This window comes from Athene noctua, chromosome 2 (genome assembly GCF_965140245.1).
Source record: "Athene noctua chromosome 2, bAthNoc1.hap1.1, whole genome shotgun sequence".
Classification (NCBI taxonomy): Eukaryota; Metazoa; Chordata; class Aves; order Strigiformes; family Strigidae; genus Athene; species Athene noctua.
This window is the reverse complement of record NC_134038.1, coordinates 148,759,981-148,779,692: the sequence shown is the minus strand read 5'-3', so window position 1 is coordinate 148,779,692 and position 19,712 is coordinate 148,759,981. Positions and strand designations below refer to the sequence as shown.

Sequence of the window (19,712 nt, the reverse complement as noted above, 5' to 3'; positions counted from 1 at the left end):
ACAAGGCACTTCAGACCTCGGAAACCACCTGTTAACAGAAAGGAATGACTTGCAGGACACAGTCATTTACCAATCACAATGCGATTTTGCTGATCACGTTGTTGGAATTAAAGTACCATCTTACTAAGTTTAATCATTGATGATTTTCTTAGCACTTGCCATTTAGATTCACTCTTTGTACAATATTGTTTTTGTAAGGTAATTTCTGTATGTTCCCATTATTATGCAGTAGAGGTTGATGTTCTGGTGTTCTCCATTCGTGTTGAAACTATCACATTTGAAGCCCAAGCACTGACTTTTTCTGACTATATAGTCTAACTGAGCTTTTTTTATTTCCTAACTCTGGTCCTAAGAAACGGTGTTATTTCAAATAGAAAGTTTACGCAAGCTATGGTTATGGAAATAAGCATATCTCCCCTCAATTCTGGACAGCTTCTGAAGTGCTGTGGGCAAAGGAGGTACTGCTGCTTCACTGGCGTGGATCAAACACCTGAAGAAACTGGCTAGCTGGGCAGTCTGGGTTTTTTCCTGCCTGACTCTCGGCTCCGGGAGAGTAGAACATTTACCGCCATTTGTCGCTTCGCAAGGTTTGGGAGTGCCACATAAAGCCCCACTACTTCGGGCGCTCCCCGAGCCTCCCGGGGCGGCCGTTCCCTCCCTCACGCCGCCGCTCTCCCCCACCTCCGGCCCTGCGCCTGCGCCCGCGCCGCCATTACGCCCCCAACGGCGGGCGCTCGCCTGCCCCTGCGAGCGGCGCGTTGCGGGCAGGCGGCGCTGGCGAGGCTCCGACGAGGCGTCTAGGGGACGGATCGGTGGACGACAGATAGGGCGAGGGGAGAGGGACGGAGGGAGGGGGGTGGCGCGGGGGGCCTTGGGCGGCCGCTGTGCCCGCGGGAGGTGGCAGGGTGCGTGGCGTGGGCGGCGCGGCCCTTGAGGCGGGGAAGGTGTGGGGCTGCTGCCTCCTTCCCTCGCCGCCCTGAGGGGCTGCTCGGGGCGGCGGTGGTAGTGGGACTCGGTGGTGGCCTGGGCTTTCCCTCGGTCAGGCTGGGCCCCCCCGGGGTGACCCCTGAGGCGGTAACCAGGGGGAGGCTGTGTCCGTCGTGGGTGCCGGGCTAGCTGGGGCGCTGTTAGAGGCGCACTGGTGCGTGGGGTTTGTCGCTGTCTCTAGGCTCTTACGATGCCCCAGTTAAGGTCAGGGAAAGTTGAGAGAGGGGTGAAGCCACCTGACAGGATGGTCACCAGACCGAGCTGTCGGGGTGTGGGGGTAGGACGTGAGCCAGGAAAAAAGTTGGCAGTCGAGCAGAATCCTCACCTGGCACCAAAGAGAAGACCTGAGCCGCCCTCATCAGCCTGTCTGCAACCTGCCATGCACTCCAGTGTTTCCTCTGAGCAATTTGCTTCTCTTGTGCCCATGCAGAAGAAGCAAGGTGAGAGTAGCCAGAGACTCCCAGGTAAAAAAAGCAAGGGGAAACAACGCAGGAGGGCTGCCAGAAGCAACAAGGGTGTAGCTCTGCAAATTTCAGACACTGCTGTGGGTGAAGATTGGCAGGCAGGGACTGTGGCTACAGCAGCGTGCTGGGAAGAAACTGTAAGGAGAGGGACGGGACAAGGTCAACAGCTATTTTTCTCAGGAGCTACTTTACAAAATAAATTCTCAACAGGGATTGAAAGGAAAGAACATAGCTCAGAAGGACTGACTCTCTCAGGTTTCCCAGAGAGTTCAGGGAGCTCAGGAAGAAAAGGCATATATTCCTTTATGGAAATAAAATTACAAATCCCATCCTCAGAGGAGGAAATTGAGAGTGGAGAGAGACATGGCATCTCCTATTTGCAAAAACCAGAGGTGCTGCAAGCCAGAGAGGGCACATGTAGTACTGAAATGAAAAACACTGATTCCATAATGATACTGCAGATGCAAGTCCCAGATCTTAAGAAGAGTTTGGGGACTCAGGAATCCTTATCTGAACCAGAACTTCAGGAAGAGGTAGATATGCCAGAGGAGTTGGATGGATGTTCTTTCATTGGGTCAGGAAAGCTAGGGACACAGGAGAAAGGAAAGAGGTGCTTGAGCAAGAAAGACGGGACATCTCTGATGCAACCAGAACTACAAGGTGCCAGAGAGGGGCATAGATCTGATTTACTGGAAGTGAATACACAGCGTCCAGAGTCCAAGAAAGGAGCTGTGAATCGGAGGAAGAGGGATAGAAATGCACTGGTATCACAGTGCCTGAAGGGTCTAAGTGGCCAAGAACGATCAACAACCAGAGGAAATACGAACAAGCGTTGCGCGGAAGAAGAGCAGCAGAGCTCAAACCCTCAGAAAGCAGCAGACAGCCTGGGGGAAAGTAGTAAGTACTTGTGCCCCGTTGTGGAAGTACAGCTACAGAATTTGGGTTCCCAGTACAAGGAGCTGGTCCTGCAATAAGACCCCATTAAAAAGGGAAAAAACGGGAGAAAAGAGCTAGTGTCTGCTTTGCAGTACTGTGAATACCAGTATTAGAAGAAAATAGATTTTTAGAAAGAGTTTTCTTGAAGGAGAAGCGTGATTCTTTGGCTTAAAGGATAGAAGCAGTTTTTTGGCCCAAAGGAGAGGAGACTGACTGTGCTTTTGGGGGTGGGGGAGGAAGGGGTATTGGCAGCAACAGACCCCGAGTAAGGAATTTTGTAACTTTTTTTTTTTTCCCTCAAAAGCAGTCAGTTCATTTAGGAGTAGAAGATCAGGTGCAAGCAGGAAAAGAGGCAGTAGTTTCAGCAAAGCCAAAATAAAAGGTAGTCAGTTCTTCATTCATCTGTATATTATTTGATAATTTTTTAAGATGTATCATGTCTTGTTCTAGTGCTTGCCCTTACAGGATGCTGGTTTTTGTTTTCAGAACTTTTTGCTTTTTAGTTGCTATTCTCTACAAAATCCTAAAAGATGTAGAAACAAAGATTGTATTTTCCTGTTTTAAGAGAGCATTGTATCAGACTGGAACAATTTTGAAAGAGGAGTTTTAAGTCTTATTTTTTTCAGGGCAATTGCCTAGAAGACATTTTACTTTCAAAGTGGGTACATTCAAATTACAAATATTTGCTGTAATTATTAATAAAGATTTTGTCTAGAAACTGAGGTATTAAAATTGTATCTTACTTTGAAAATTAAGATGTACTAAAACCAACATTCTACTAGTACATTCTTGAGTCCATTCTCCAGATGAAATTTTCAGATGTACATTTTTTTTATGTAATCTGTATCTGCTTTGAAATAAAAAGTATTACTTTCTAAAAATCGAAGTCTTGCAGTTTTCTCTATCTTCTTGGACAGTCTGATGCATTTGGTTGGACTATATGTCTGAAACAAATTATATTCTCATGAACAAGCTTTCCTATTACAGAGAATCTACTGTCTAAACAAAAGATATTAAGGCTGAGTGTGCAAACAGCATCTTGTATTTTCTTGACAGACTTGCTCTAATTTGGTTTCCACCTATGTTTTAAATACAGAACTTCTAATGTCCTTATGCCACCTTAAGGTTCTGTTCATCTTCACATTTGTTTCTGAAGATAAAATATCATCTGTTACTGTAAATCTGCTAATAGTGGTAAATCTTTAGAGAAATGTTTTAGCCTTATATCTTTAGTAGCCTTGAATGTTTTCTGTTCTCTTAATAAAATATTAATTAGGGTAGTCTTTTTTTCCTTAGTGTATTCTTTAATGGCACTTCTTTGTTTTTTAATTAGCAAAGGGAAAAGGGAAAGCAGTTGAGGAAGACACCAGTACACCAACAGTAAAGAAGCTTAAGACAAATCAAAACATATCAGAAGATTCCAAGGAAAAGGAACCTTACTACTCTCAATCTCCTACAATTGCTACTTTAGGTGGGCCTCAAAGGAAGAGCTTTCAAGGCAATTCTGTAACAAAAAAACCTGGTGTGCAGTATAAGAAAAGGAAACCCAGAAAGGACCAAATCAGGTGCTTGCATTGTTCTAGTGTGACTACTACAGCTGAAAAAGTGAGAAATGTATCTGAAAAATGTGATGCTGAACATTGCAGAAATGCCCTAACACATAGTAACAGCTTGCTCTGTGCAGCAGAAAAGAATCCATTTGTGAGATTAGAGGCCTGTAGTTACATCAATACATTTGTGAAGTCTTCAGCTAGTGGAACTACCAACAGTTTTAAATTAAGTGGATTCTTCCATGTATCCCAGGATAAAAGAAAGCATGTTTTTCCTGATGGTACTGTAGAACAGAGTGATATGAATTGCAGCACTGGTGGAATGCAAAATGAGGGATTACCCCTAAAAGGTGACTTACTGTTTAATAAAGAAGGAACTCAAAACAGAGATGGGTGTTTCTTATGCTGTCAGAGTGAAAACAGTAAATGTTTAAGGGGAAAGAAGTGGAATATTGGTAGAAGACCTGGAAAAAATACTAAAATTACAGAGAAATCAGGAGGGAAGAATATATTCACGGACATGGCTAATGAATGTGGTGAGTGTGAGTTACAAACAGAAGCATCAGTTGCCATGTCAAGCTCCTTAACAGTTTTAGGGCTAAATCATAAAGGAGGTACTCTGTCAGCTTCATACGACCATACATCAGATCTTCACATAGGAAAAAGTACTCATGAAGCACAAAATATATCAGTCCAGAGAAAGAATAGTACCAAATTACTTGCATTTGAAAATGGCTGTAAGAATACATCTGAGCTCTCTGTAATAGCAAAAGGAGAAAATTCAAACAGTGTGGCACATGATTCTGCTGCCTCAGGTAGCCTGAGAGTGCTAGCTCCAGTCCATGATGTTTTTAATTGTCACAAAAGCAAGACAGCTGAAAAATTGAAAAAAGGTAATAAGAAATTGCAGCAGATTACCTGTCAAAGAACAGCACCTATGACTGGTAAAAATGTTTGGCCTGTTGAATCTTGTGCCAGGACTTCTGCATGGGTTGGTAAAAATCATGAGTCCATCTCAGAAGGAAAAAAACTTTTAAGGGCTGACTTTGAGGAATCCTTTGATAAAAGCAGTGTTAAAGCTGTAGGAAGCAGTGCTGTGATTGGGAATTTGGGACCGTTGGATTTGCATATGCCATCGGTAGAAATGAGAAAAGAGTCTACACATAAAATAATGGATCTAAATACCGAATGTCTGACTTCACTTAAAACACCAGAATCCTCTTCCGTGGATATTTATGAGACTTTGAGAGTGAGCAGTGAAAATGCGAAATCACCAGTTAATATGGATAGAAGTGCCATGGCTTTTAACCAGGATGATGTGAAAGAGGTTAAGGCAACCTTGAAATTTACGACAAAACAAAAAGATGAAAGTAAAGGAGCTGTAACAAAAAGAAACCTGTCTGTGACAGCCCAGAATGGTACATCTGCAGGTAACTCGAACAGGATAAACTTCAGCAATAAAGCATCGGTAGTGAACGAGACATTTTCTGACTTAAAGCCAGTGAAAACACTAGATGCTAAAAACCTGACAAAATTCAAAATTCCTTTATGCAGAAACAAAGCTGAATCCAGGAAATTGGAATCTGTCCATTCATTTGAAACAAAACCCTGTAGTCCTCTAGAGCGTCTTGACAGCACTAGTGTTTCAAGAAGTCAGAAGACTTCTGTTCAGAAGTCTGAAGAGACTTTTTTGGTAAATTCTGAGCAGCAGCCTCTTCCTGGCATGAGAGGTGCTACATCTACAGCTCTCATGAAGAAAAAAGTGAGTGAGATCAACAGTAATCAGCATGATGGCTTTGAAAACCTCTCGAAGGAGATGTCCACGCTCCCTGAACGTTCTTTATATCCACATCCTTTTCTTGACAGACAGCTAGAGTCATCGGTGCCTGATTTCTGTGGTACTGAACATGTACTAAAATCTAATTTTCCTGATCATTCTTGGAATGCCATTGACCACCCTGTTGCATTAGAAAGAAATGATGATAGCAAATCAAGAGGGAATCTTTCACAACACAAAAATCAAAATTCTGCAGATATTCTTAAAGCTTATGAAGAAGATGTTCTTATCATTGATGTGATTCAGGATGACCCTGACCTTTTTGGAACCAATAATGAAGAAGAGCAGGTTCTGAAGTCTGAGTATGCTGTTATCTCAGAAAACAGAGATTCAGTAGATGATAATTTTAGGTATGCATATCATTATTTTTATTACAATAATCCTAAGTACTTTGTTCTCATATCATTGTACTTTGGTTGTAATGGTCAGGCTTCCTTTCAGAATTTCACTAATTTCTGTGTTGATTTTAAGTGTCCAAATTTGGTTGAGGTATGACAATATTCTGAATGCAAACTAATTAATTTAATATGAGAACTAGGATAAACTCTGGATCAAAAGGAAAACGTAGTGATAAATAATTAGTTTAGACCAAGTGAAATGAAATATGAAAGTAGGAAAGCTAATTAAGAGTAGTATTCTTAATAACTAACATTTTAAAATACCAAACTTGATTTGAGATAGCAGATATGCCTTTCAGGGTAGTTTTTTAGTTTTAAAGTGGTATAATACTTAGAAATATTTTTCACTTAGAATACTTCTTTACTTTCTAGGTGTAGTATATTCTTTTGCTGGATCTGTATGAGTAAATGGTTGTCTCTACAGTAGTATTCCATTTAGCCATTCTCCTTCTCTTCTTTTCTCCTGGCCTCCAGAGGTGTAAATAGTTTTCAAATCTGTAATTTGGCTAACAAGTTATAGATGTTTATAACTGTGCATCTTCATTCAGCAAGTTCCTGGTGTAAATTACTAGGCATTAAATGCTTTTCTGGGTTTTGTGATGATAATAAAAGTCACTGAAGGGGGAAGAGAAGTTTAAAGTAGAAATAAACTTTTGTAAAAGAGGTAGCAGTCCTTTGTGGGGTAGATGAACTCATCAACTGTCTAGTCTGTTTCCTCTCTAAGCTTTGATACTTGTGTTTTATAAATGAGTTTTAAGATTAAATTTTTCATGTTACAAAGAAAAACATAAAGCTTAGATAGAAGTAGTACAAGATTTTCCTTGGAAGATTAGTTTTTTATTGGGAAGGGTGTTTTAATTTTCTTCCTCTGCTCTTTCTGGGTGGCTTTGTAATCCTCATTTTAAATAATATTTTTATTATTTTCAACTTTGTACCATCTTATAACTGCATTCATGGTTTTTTTACTCTTTGCTCTCCTTATCTTTTCCCATCAGTAAACCTGTGTGCAAAAGAGGGAAGGAATCTTTGAGGTGCTGAACAGTTTTTTAGACATGAGAATATAAAACTTTCAGATGTTAATAGAATAAAACTTTGGTCAAACAAAGCCTCTGAAGAACAGGGTGAGTCTTTAGCAGGAGCATCCAACTTCTTAAGAAGCAGCTAGGCTGTATCATAGTAAATTTATTAGAATGAGTGTTCATTTTGTGTGCAGTGCATATTATATACACTGTATAACAGAATGAGTATTCGCTGTATATTACCCCAAGGTAATAGTGGCTGCTCCGAGATGGTTTCCAACTGTCTGTCCAGACAGCTGTTGCACAGAATGAAAGACCAGAAGTTTTGACCCCTTTACACTCATGTATTGGTTATGGTAGTAAAGTTTGCTGTTTATATAAATACTAACTGAAAGTTTTATTGGATCTTGTAAGTACTTTGTAGGAAGGACAAATACTCCCTTTAATTAGTAATGACATTGAATTAGATTAACATTATCACAGCCATTAGATGAAAACCAAAGTTGTTTGAAGTCATATTTCAACTTTCTTCTTGGTACCTGCTGAATTTGCTTGCCATTAGCTAAGGAAAGTAAAAATGCATGGTTCTTATGTCTTAGAATTTCCCATTAATTTGCTAAAGAAGCAGGCAAAATTATCTGGTTTTGCTTTTTACCTTCCATAATTTGATGCAGAGATCATTAGATGGTGACTAATCATAGTTGGTTAGAGTCAGGAACATATTAATGAACTGAATATGTGAATATTAAAATAAGGCAATAGACCTTACCACAGTTTTATCAGGTAGCTTATGATATCACCAGATAATACCAGATAATGGCCAGTTCATACTGTTGGTTTTTATTTTGTTAGTATTTGCCAGATATAACTGGATCTTCAACTTTGTTTGGCCAACCAAAAAAAGTGATTATGCTGGTAGAATTATGGTCACATCATACTACATATTTTAAAACAAAATACTACTTCTGTTAAAGTTGGTGGTTTTTTTTTTTTAGAGATATTCTAGTTTTCCTCGGTTTTGCTTTGTTGCAATATTAGTTTGTAGTGCCACTTTAATCTGTCCACATAGAATAGCGAGTCAGATCTGCACTATTGTAAACCATATCTTAACATGTGTAAATATTAGTTTATATGCATGTTTTGTTTAACATTTGGTTAATGTTAGCCATTACGCCCTAGATGAATGCAGTCTAGGTGAGTGTAGGTAGAAGAGCAACGCAGGCACTTAACGGGTGCATATGGTGGTTGCTGCTGAATGTTTTCTTTCACTGTATCAGTACTTATCTTTTGTTATGATTTCCCTTCAGATTGATAATAGCAGGTAGATAATAGAAAGAATCTGGATCTTTGCTAAAACTGTTTCAGTGCATGTATGTGTGGGGATGGACTTCAGTATGTTACTTCTTGTGTACTGGTATTTTAGTCTGGCATTGGTTCAGAGCAGCAAGAACGGTATTTTTGCTAGCAGCAAGTTATTCTGAAAGTATAGCTGGGTTGTTAAAAAGCTTTTTAAGATGCTTTGAGTGTTACTTATGAGCTTAATAGAATTTAAATTGTAGTTGTAAAAGAAACAATTGTGGTGTTCTTCCAACTACAAAAATCTGAGATTGAGCAGCTTGTCAAAATGACAGTTGCTATAATGAACTAATACTTTTTATTGAAGTTTCATTGTGAAACCAAAGCACTGAAAGTGTTTGAAGAATGTACCAGGTTGATTCAGTAACTGACAAGCGTTCAGGGGCAACTATTTGCCATTGTGGACACGTAACTGTTCATATGGATCCATTTTATTTGAGCTTTGAATTTAAAAGCAAGATGTATTTAGCCAATGACACTTTTCATCTTTGACTGTGACCTTAAAAGCCAGAGAGATACTTTTAGTTATGAAAATTCAAGGATAATAATTTTTGGCTTCCAAATTTCAGACGTGTCTTTCAAAGACAGATGTGTTCTTCACCAGAACATACTGGTCACAACAGTGATTGAGGTCCAAAATTCAAATAAGGCTCATTTCTTTTACTAAGCAAACTAACAAAGCACCCAACAACCAAAGAGGCACCTAAGGTTGTTGCACATCTCTGTCTTAAAGTTTTCTAACTACTGTAATCGTGATTGTGAGTATGCAGAACGGAATTCTCTGAACAAGCAGCTTTAAGTAGGACAAGCAAGTCCTGTCTCTTAATCCAGGAAGAATCAGAAAAGGCTCTGTGATGTCCTGAGTGGTTTGATTCAGTTAGCACGCTCTGACCATGAGGATAAGTAGGATTGGTTATTCCTCTGGTAGTTGCATTTTAAGAAGAGTGGAGTGAGTGCTGGTCACTCCCAGGCAGTAGTTGCCAGTCATCAGGAAAGGATTCAGGACCTTCAGCCTGAATGGGGAAACTCAGTGAAACTCAGTTTTCTCATACTTCTGTGCCATTTTCTTTTGTTTACCCCTAAGTGACTCCCAACGATACAGGTTTTTGCATCAATCAGCTGAGGTATTTCTTACCTCTTATGTAGGGATTCTAGACATTTCACTCTTAAGTGGCATCCAGTATGCCTTTTCATCCCAACAGAATTAGTAAATTCAGCAGATCCCTTTGAAAGTGCACCAGCAGCCATTCTTAGGAGACTTCTGCATTTTTCTGTTTTCCTTTTGAATAAGTAGCCTAAACTTGAATCCATTTTTCATATGCAAAATAGCAAACTCAACACCGTGATTTGTGTAATTTGTGCTGTAAAGAGAAATTTGTTTAAACTTAGCAGCAGTGTGCAAGAGCATCCCACATTCTGACATGGTCTAGTCTGTCTCCATTTCTAGATTGCTAAAATGTGTTGACTACTTCTCGTTTTGTCACTGCTCCTACATTTGTCATGCTGGTGAGCAAATGCCAAGTACTGTAAGAAATGTAGTTTTTCCTGTCTGTTTTAGGCACCTTCTTCTTTGCAGGAACTTATAGTGCTTTAACTATTTCACACTACACAATTAGCGGAATCTAGTAAAGATTTTTAAGTGGCTTTTGACCTGCACATGAAGATTTCAGTCTCTTCATGATGTTAAGTATTTTCAGTTTTAAGCAATGTTTATGAAGATGACAGCTTTCTGGAACTGTCTGCACTGCAATTTTACAAAAAGAAGTCAATTGTTGCGAAATCTTTCAAACTTTGTGCTTCACCTAAAATGTGGGGGAGAGAGGAAATAAGCCTACAGAGAGCCTGCCTCTAGTAAAAATCCCTCTCGTCTCTGCAAACTTCCTGTAACTTATTAAACTCTGCTTCTTAATGTATCTCGTGTATATACATAGATACCTGTGCCTGAATGTGTAGTTCCAAGTTATGAATACTGGGGAACTTTTGCATTTCCACTAGGTTGTTGCAAACTTTCATTGTTCCATTTTACTAAGCAGCTTGCTGTCATTATACTTGTTGTCATTTACTGGGTACAAACTTCCAAAATCTATGATGACGGCATTGTTTTATATATTTGATATATACTATTTTAATATGTATTTTTACCTTCTGAGCTTTTCTGAGGATAAATATTTTTTTTCTCGACTTATCTTTAAAATAGGTGAAGTATCTTTCTATGAGCAAATGTTTTTGTTAATCTCTTCAATATTCATTGTTATGCAAATTGTCTTGAATATAAAATTACTATAAATCACCTTTTGTAGAAACTGATAATTGGCTCATTAGCACAGTTATTTCCATAATTTGCTATACAGAGATTTCCCGTCTCAGTATTTTAGGCAAAGGTGAAATGAGATATTGAGCTTTTACTGACAGATTGTGGGAATTGAAATGTTTTGGGATTAGTTAACCTGTTTAGTTGTATATAGGAATGTATATAAGTAAGAAAAACAAAAGAGAGAGTTAAGAACAGTCTTGCAACAGTGTGTTGTGCATAAGGATTCTGTCCATAGCTAAAATTATTACTGAAAACTTTAATTTTTCATAAGTAGTTAGATTAATTCTGCTTTTGTGCAAGATGGAAATCTTAAATGCACTTCTTGTTCAAAACAGACACGTTACCAAACAAGAATCTGAAACGTCAAATGATACTGAAAATTCCTGTGATTGTGTGCAGAAAGGTAAGAGTCTTTGGAGATTTTTTGAATGTGTAATCAAGAGAAGAAAGTAACCACGAAAGTGTTCAGTGGCAAATGCTAGGCTTTCTACTTTCCATATAAAACGAGAACTTGTCACTTCAGTAATATCTTTTTATTGTAACAGCGATTTGTTTCCTAATGCATATAAAATGGATGTCTTTTGAAATGGTACAAACCTGAGCCTTGCAGGGAACATCTCTGTAGTACTTATCTATTGGTTAGTACTGGGGTTTTTTGGGGGGCTTTGGTTGTAGGTTTTTTTGACACCTTTCTGATCCTTTGAGTAAGGAATCCTGTTAATTGATGAGGTGCTAATAAGACACTTAAGTACTGTGGCACTGCTTTGGACTTAGACTCATAATCTCATTTGGTTTTTCTCTAGTGTTCATCAGCAAACAGAATTTTATAATAGGGTTTTTTTCCAAGTTGTACTTTTGGGTTTTGTGGATGCTATGCCCATTCCTCTGACAAACTGTTTTGTTTTAAAGGATGCTTTTTTTAGAGAAGGATACTTCAGACTTAATGTTTTTTTCTTCCTATTTTAAGCAGAACAGTCCAACTAGGTAGCATCTAAATGTGATTTGTTTTATACAGCTTGCATACAGACCTACTATGCAAGGTATGTCTGATGTGGAAATTTCTCTTAGATAGGTTGAAGGAACAGAAGCCCATTACTGACACACTGGAGAAGGCACAGAGTGCTGAGACTGGTTTTGAAAGTTCTTGGTATTTCCCTTTCTGGCGTCGGTTTGTCAGCTTGCTGTTAATCTGGCACTGCCATTATGTGTTGATTTTGCTGCAGGCTTGAAAAGTGTCTGTGACAGCATCTCTTGTGCTGTTTTTTCATATTAATGTATTATGTTCATGTAGAAGGAGTGAGTGGTTTGGGCAGATGTACCTTGCTGGAGAAAAAAGGAGTGAATAGCGACTGTTTTGACAAGAGAGAATTTCAGGCTTCAGTGAATAGAAGGCAAATTAAAAGGTAATGAGAGTTTAAGAGCTCAAACAGGGAGAAATAGGCACAAGTTCCCTGAGGAGGAGTAGAGAGGAGGTACACAGTTAGGCCTCTGGTGATGTAAAGAGCCAGAGGGGCCTGTGCATCTGCAGTACTGAGGTAATTGAACCAAACCTGGAGCAAGTCCTGTACTATTTAGTGACTTCTGCATTTTCTTAGACTTTGTTATTTGACTTCATGTTCTAACAAAGTTTGAGGCTAAAAGTTTTTTTGTGGTGCTTGAAATAAAGAAAAAGGTTTAAGTAGGTCCTTCTTCCCAGATCTGAGAAACTTAACAATCACATCACACTCTTAGATTAATATGTGTACAGTAACTTATGTTTGATGCATTTCTTCTTCAAAAGACCTGTACAGAACAAAATAAAGGTTCCTGGTTTTGGTAATTACTGACATTTTGTGTATTTATTTAGAAATACGTATTACTGCTTTGGTGTGGTGTTAGATAGTGAGGCTATGACTGCTTGTCTCAGTGGCTTCACAATCTAAAAAGGGCAACACGTATTACAGTTAAGGTATTCTGGATGATATCAATGCTCTTCATCTTTGAAGTGGAAATCTTACGTACGTTGTCTTTAAGCAGATGTGTCTTGTACTGATAATCATACAGAGACTGGTGAATATAAGATAAAAGCCTTTCCAATAATAATCTGACTCTTTCTTCCTGTATTTGAAGCATGTAGTGCAGTTGAAATTCATTCACGTGATCTTATGAAAAAGTTACTTTCTTTTCTATGCAGAGCTCTTCTGTGGTACATGAACAGCTGCTTCAGAAAGGTGCAGTCAGGTGTACTGCTCATTTCTGCAAACAGTGCTGAAATTTCCTGACACTGAATTCTCATTGAGTTTACTGTATTACAGGAATTTTGAGTTTCTCAGAGCTATCTACATTTAGTTCAGGGTTGCATCATGTCATTATGATTAACTTAGCCCTTCTCCAGCAAAGGCTAAGTCTTTATTTGCTTAGCAAATTACCATACATATCTTCGGCTGTGTTTTAATAACAAAGCTTAAATGAATTTATTTCTAGAATATTTAATTCAATATTCTATAAATAAACCTGTTGTACTGTTCTACAGGGACTATTACAGAACATACAGCTTAGATAGAATTTTAATTGCAGATTCAGTTTAATATTTATTTGAAATGGTTTGTGCTTTAAAGGTGAAATAATTTTACATATAAATTTCACATTTAGGAAGTCCTAGGAGTTCCTAAATGTCATTAGAATTAAGGCTTTGTAATATTTAGGAAATAAAAGCTTTGTTGTCTTGTAGCATGGGAAACACATAAAGTAATGTGCTTATACATTTTCAGCTAAAGATATGCAGACCCACAACTCCTCCAGAGGAAGCAATCCTTTGGGAGGTGTTACTGAGTACTTTCCTGAAGATGGGCAACTGAGAGAACTAGATGAACTTTTAAGCAGTTCTGACATGAGTGAAAAGGTACTGAGAAATCATGCTTTCTGTCACTAAGTAGTTTAAGAAGTTATAGTCCATGTAATTGGATAATTTGAATGCTGTTTTATCAACAAAATTTTTTATTTCCTGTAATAAAAAGAATATTAGTGTTTCATAGATGACTGTGCTATTGACAGTGTAAGTTTTGCTTGACAGAACTTTTTTTACCTTGTCACTAATAATTCATTTTCAAATTTGAAATTAGACAAGATACCATTATATCAGTTGTTACAGTAATTCTGTATTACCAGTTCTATGAAAATTACTGTTCCAGTGAACACCTAAGCGTACTACTGTGCATATGTAGCATCATTACACAACATGCCTAGTTTTAAAAGTTGGCGTTAAATGCTTCTCACCACACAGTCTCAGAAAGATGGGGTGGTGTTAGAAAGCTGGGGAGCTGCACAGTCATCATGCATCTGAGGAGGATTGTTCTGTGGCTCATTACTTGGGCAGAAGGGCTATTACATTAACATACTGGCTTCCTGGCAGTTCAGACGGAATTAAGCCATTTTCATGCTCGCTGACTTTATCTGACCTTTCTACTCTCTCTGTCCTCCTTCCTCTAGATAATAAGTCTAGGTCTTATAAGACTTGCTGCAGTTTTATACTATTTACTTCTTTGATAATGGATTGGAATTTACATCTTACTGCCACTCAGACGTAGCTGCTGATAGCATTTACTGTTTTCCACTACTTCCGGAGTGGATAATGGTTTTAACTGGATAAGTTAAACTGTAAAATTCACATGGCTAAAAACTGGTAAGTAATTGATGAGGTAATCAAAGAGTAGGGAATCAGCTTTCCTGGCAAAATCATTATTTAAAAGCAGAACAGAAACATTTCCTTCAGCAAATCAAATTGGAGCTGCTAACATCAGATTCACAAAGTGAATGGTGCCATTTTGTTCCCTGTTCTCTTGTTCCCTTGTTCTCTTAAAGAAGGTAAAAGGATCTGTCAAATATTATAGGTTACTGGAGATGTAGTACTTGTTGCAATATTGCCAGGTTAATCCTAGCTGGGCTAATTCATAGTGTTGTGGCTTTATAAAATCAGCGTCCTAATGTATGCTTTTCTGTGCTGTGTTAGACAACAGTGAAGATGTACAACTGATCTCATCCAAACCTCAAACTTAACCAAACTTAAGCCACAAAATACATGCTACAGCACTAAACCTATTCCTGTATGTGGATGGAAAATGAGCTATGCAGACCTGGGGAGGGAGTGGAATGGCAGAACACTTGTTGCAAATATTCTACTGTTTGGGGCAATTTGGGGTTTGGTTTTTTGATGGCTTTTCCAACTAATAATGTTGTGAGAAGAACAAAAACTAGCAATGGAGAAAACCCTAAAAATATATGGCTAAATGGTAAAATGGAGTTCAGAAATCCAGTGAGAGCATGTCCATCTCTAATTCTTTAGCAATCATAAATTTGTGATACATCGTGAAGTTCAAGTTACTTGATGAATAATGGATAAAACAGAGCCAGGGTTCCATGACTTTGTTCTGTATCTGTCCTTTCAGATTCTCACCCCCAAATAGGTTAGGTACTGTCTTTTTTCTCCATATCTTTGGGAATTTTTTACTTACACGCCATGGTGCACAGCTGAGCAAAAGCCTTCAGTTTCTCCTCAATACAGCTTTAAATTTTCATTAAACTTGATGGAATGTCTTTTGTGGGTTTCTACACATCTGTCAGGCACAGTTAAAATTGGGCAGTGGGCCTAAAAATTGCTGGCATTATCGGTGGGAGCAAAGAGAAGACAGTCATGTCACTTTTTTAACAATTACAAATCACTGTTTTAAAGATCACAGAGTATAATGGCAGTGTGTCCATTTAAAAAGATGGTGTAAGAGTAACCCTACAGTCCAAATAACAGTTTTTACAGTCAAGACTATATATTACACCTTCCAACGATGACTAAGAGTTTTAAGTCTGTAGTGTAAAGTGTAACAGACTTAGTAGTTCTTTGCTGTATCTGAAAGTATGTTTTAAATATCTTCACAGTTCAGGTTTGCAGATGGTGTGCCTAATGATAAACGAGAAAAAAAGGGTGAAGCTGGAAAAAGGTATGTATACTGTGTCCTTCATGCAACCTGTGATATTCCCCAGTTACTGTACAAATAAAAGTGAATTAAAATGCTTATGGTGTTTCAATAAAAATATCAATTTTTCTGTTACTGTGTCTATGTGATGAAGAAAATAAATATGTGAAATAATATAATTTCACTGTACAAAGTACAAGACAAGTATAGTCATAGCCTGACAGGACAACAGAGGTTATTTTGTCCTCCAGCTGGTGAAAAAATATATCCACTTCATTCCAGTCTCTCACCATGGCATGAAGTGGGTATATTTATGCTATACTCAGTGTGAGTGTAGCATAAGATAGGTTTCAAACCATAATGGCACTTACCAGAATTTTTTTAAACAAACAAACAAACAAACAAAGAGAAAGCAGTGAAACTTTCAGCTTTCTTTTCTGCCTCTTGGGATTTTCTAAACTGATGAAAGAATTAAAAGATCTCATTCAAATTCAGCCTGTCAAATATCTGAACAGCAGTAGAAAAAGGCACTTAAAAACATGGCATGTGGAGTTAAGCACATGCTTTACTGTTCTGCTAGCTTCAAGCTTTGCTTTGTTTATTGTGCATACAACTTGAAGTGTCAGACTAAAAAACTTCCATTTAACATCAGCCCAAAAAGGAAGAAGAAAAAGACTTTCTATAAAAAGTACACTTAATTGATGGAATATGTAAGTAATTAGAAGAGAAATAACAGATATTTCAGAGGCATTTTCACAATAATCAAGAAACCTTAGCTGGCACATAAGAGGGTATTGCTTTTTTCCAGCACCAGTCACATTTCTGTGGTAAACTTGAAGTGTAGCAGAAGTCCATTAAATGGAGAGTATTACGTCTTTTTGTTAATCCACTAGAGCTCCATGCTCCTCCTCCTGATAAAATACCCATTTAAATTTACTTTAGTGGCATAAATAGTTCTTTATGCTATAGAATAAATAGATTATGCTGGATGAAGTATATTTGTGCAAGTGATACTGCATTACTTCTTTAGTTGAAATGCAGCACACTCTGCAGTTAGAGACATTTATTCCTTCATTTGGAGTCAAACTATTTTCTCTAGTTTTACTCAAAAATGTTACAGTTGCAAAGTTTCATCATGAAGAAAACATAGTTACTCTTCTTATTTAGCAAATCTAGTGATGCTGTTAGTTAAAAAAAAATTTATAGTAGAGCTGTATAGTTTACAGTTACTGGCAAACCCGTGTGTAATTTCATGTCTAGATTAAAATGAGAGCTGAGATTGTTAACCTGAAGGTAAACTGCTATGAAAATCCTGTTGTGTCCAATCTGAGGTTGACATCACAAGGAAGCATAAAAAAAACCTGACATGGTAACTTGAAAATTCTGAGTAACCTAGATCTGCAGATTTTGGAGACCAATACAATACTCTGACTAGAATAAAAATATTGATATTGAAGATTTTGGGTTTACTAGGTAGAATTTATGCTTCTCTTCTGTAGCATTTTTATTTCAAACTGTATTAAAAACAGCCTGCAATTTAGGAAAGATCTGAATTATCCTGGCAACGAATACTAGAATGTGCCCCTCGTAGGGGAAGGCAAGCAGGCTGAAATGTCCTTTATTCTGAACCTAGATTCTTAATTGAAGGACAGAGGGGAGGAAGATCTCATGAAAGGGATTCTTTTTTTCTGTGGCTTTATTTACAAATAATAAATTGATCACCGTCTTTTGCTAGCATATTTATATCTTATTTTGGGAAACTTCACATTTTAGTAGTTTCTGGAACATATATATTTGGGAATAGTTAAAGGCAGAACAGCCGTTAATTGGAGTTCCCTTTGAAATCACCTGAGTCTTCTGAGTAGAGTCAGTTATTAGGAAAGAAAACAGTTGGCTCTTAAAATGTAATTTCAAAAGCTTTGTGGATTACTCCTTCAATAAAAGACTACTGAAAAGTAGATGTTTTTTCAGAGGAGACAAAAATTGTCTCAGTCTTTCTGTCAGCATAGTGGAAAAAAAATAGAAGTGTTTCATGGGTGCCTTTTCTAATTATTTATTGAATTTCATAGAGTTACACTTTAGGACAGAATAATCTCAGCTAAAATCATAATCAGATTGGACCAGGCAATGAGAGTAATCAAAGTAAAGTTGTTGGGACTGCTACCTATTTAAATTTACAGCAAGTTTTTAAGTGTTGTGTGATTTGTTAAAGAAATTCTCATTTTTTATACCCTGAATCCCCCTTTCTAGGCATTCAGTGTATGGAAGAAGCACCTCTTTAATTTGGTTAAACAAACTTTTGGGTTTTTTTAATACTCAACAGTGACTGTAAATACGAAGATCTTGTGAAGTGTGAATTGCCATCAGGATTGCCATTGCATGCTCCGAAAGGAAATGTCCTCAGTGAAGCTACAGTGATGAAACCCCAGACAAATGGTATGATATGTATTGGTGAACCCTCCAGAATTTATTTTTACCTGTGTTTTATTTACCTATAAAACCTTAAAGAATTTTTTCAATCCCTGAAGGCATGAGCTGGAATTTGGTTTAGTGCATACGTAGAATCAAAAATGCAAGCTGTCATATGATAGGTTAGTGAGGTTTGTTGGCTTGGGTTTTTCAGCAGAATCCTATTTGGTAGGGTCAAATAGCAATCATTCTATCCTGTCATTTATCGTTCTCGGATACTTTAATGGTACAGCTGTGCCTGCATTCTTAGTATTTTGACACATTGTGTTTGAGACATGTTATTGGCAAGTAACTTGTTTTTCTTTATCTGTGGTCAGAGGACATAACTGCAGATTTTCTTGGTTGGTTGTTGCATGTTGGCAAAACTTGGCTAAAGGATTTGCCCATGTTGTCAAAAGTCAGAACTTTGTTGTTTATGCCTGTTCAAATGTTTATGAAGCATTCACTAGACTGGACTAAGGAAGTGATCTCAATTTAATAAGCAGCACTTTTGACCTGGTATATTTCACACCCGGGACAGGTACCTCTTAAGTGTGTCTGCTGCCAGAGAATTCATAATATAATGGAACTGTAGTCAAAGTTTCCTTCTCCTTTTCTCTGCACATAACATCTCTGACATTTAGCTTTACATAAATGCATAGTTTTATTTGTCATACAAGATGGAGAAAGACAGAAATTGATTACTTACGGATAAATACCGCTTTCTGTTTCTTTGCAACGGCTGTTTTGGGAATTAATGTTTTTAGAATTACTGGTTAATACGGATATTTATAAATGTGGATTTCCTGAATTGAGATCAGTGGCAGAGGTTCTTGCTTAGTTTCAAATTATACTGCCAGTCTGAGCTTGTAGAATAATTTTATCATCATGTCATTTAACAATATTTTAGGAAGTGCAATTAACAAAGATGCTATAAAAAGCAACTGTGAAATATATCTCTGGACTACAGTAGTTTGAAATTGCTCATGTCTTCAGCCTTAGAAGTGTATACACCTTCTGAAGAGTTACTCTAAATCTTCCTTAAAATCATTTGAAATGGTTGCCAAAGCAAGAGTTACTGTGCCAGAAGAGGGCAAACCAGGTTTTTTTTCCCCAAACCTGTGCATGCAGGATTGGATATTTTACTTTAGTGCCTGCTACCCTACAAATTTGACAAAGAGTCAGCAGGGAGAGTACAGTTGAAAGGACCTGGACAGAAGCTGTATGCTGTGGAGATGGCAAGAATCTAGAGGAAAGACTTCTGAGCATAAGTTCCCAGTGGCATTTTTCTGCAGCTAGTGGTTGACCATTTTCTCGAACTTTTTCCTGTCACCAAATTTATCCAATCCTGAATTTACCAAATTGCTCACCGTCACTGCACAAAATTATGCTGCTGTGACAGTATGTAACATTTAGATATTTAATTGCTCTACATTATATTTCTCCTTCCTATCCTG

General features: G+C 37.8%; 1 protein-coding gene across 1 annotated transcript in view; it reads left to right on the top strand.

Annotated features, from left to right (window-relative positions):
- Positions 1–1,177: 1,177 nt before the first annotated feature.
- TOPAZ1 (testis and ovary specific TOPAZ 1) overlaps positions 1,178–19,712 on the top strand; it is a 39,930-nt gene continuing 21,395 nt past the window's right edge. Inside the window, exons 1-6 of the mRNA XM_074898105.1 lie at positions 1,178–2,360; positions 3,733–6,124; positions 11,197–11,264; positions 13,612–13,742; positions 15,770–15,831; positions 18,131–18,243. Coding sequence (XP_074754206.1) covers positions 1,178–2,360; positions 3,733–6,124; positions 11,197–11,264; positions 13,612–13,742; positions 15,770–15,831; positions 18,131–18,243 — 3,949 coding nt within the window. The remainder of the gene's footprint in view (positions 2,361–3,732; positions 6,125–11,196; positions 11,265–13,611; positions 13,743–15,769; positions 15,832–18,130; positions 18,244–19,712) is intronic.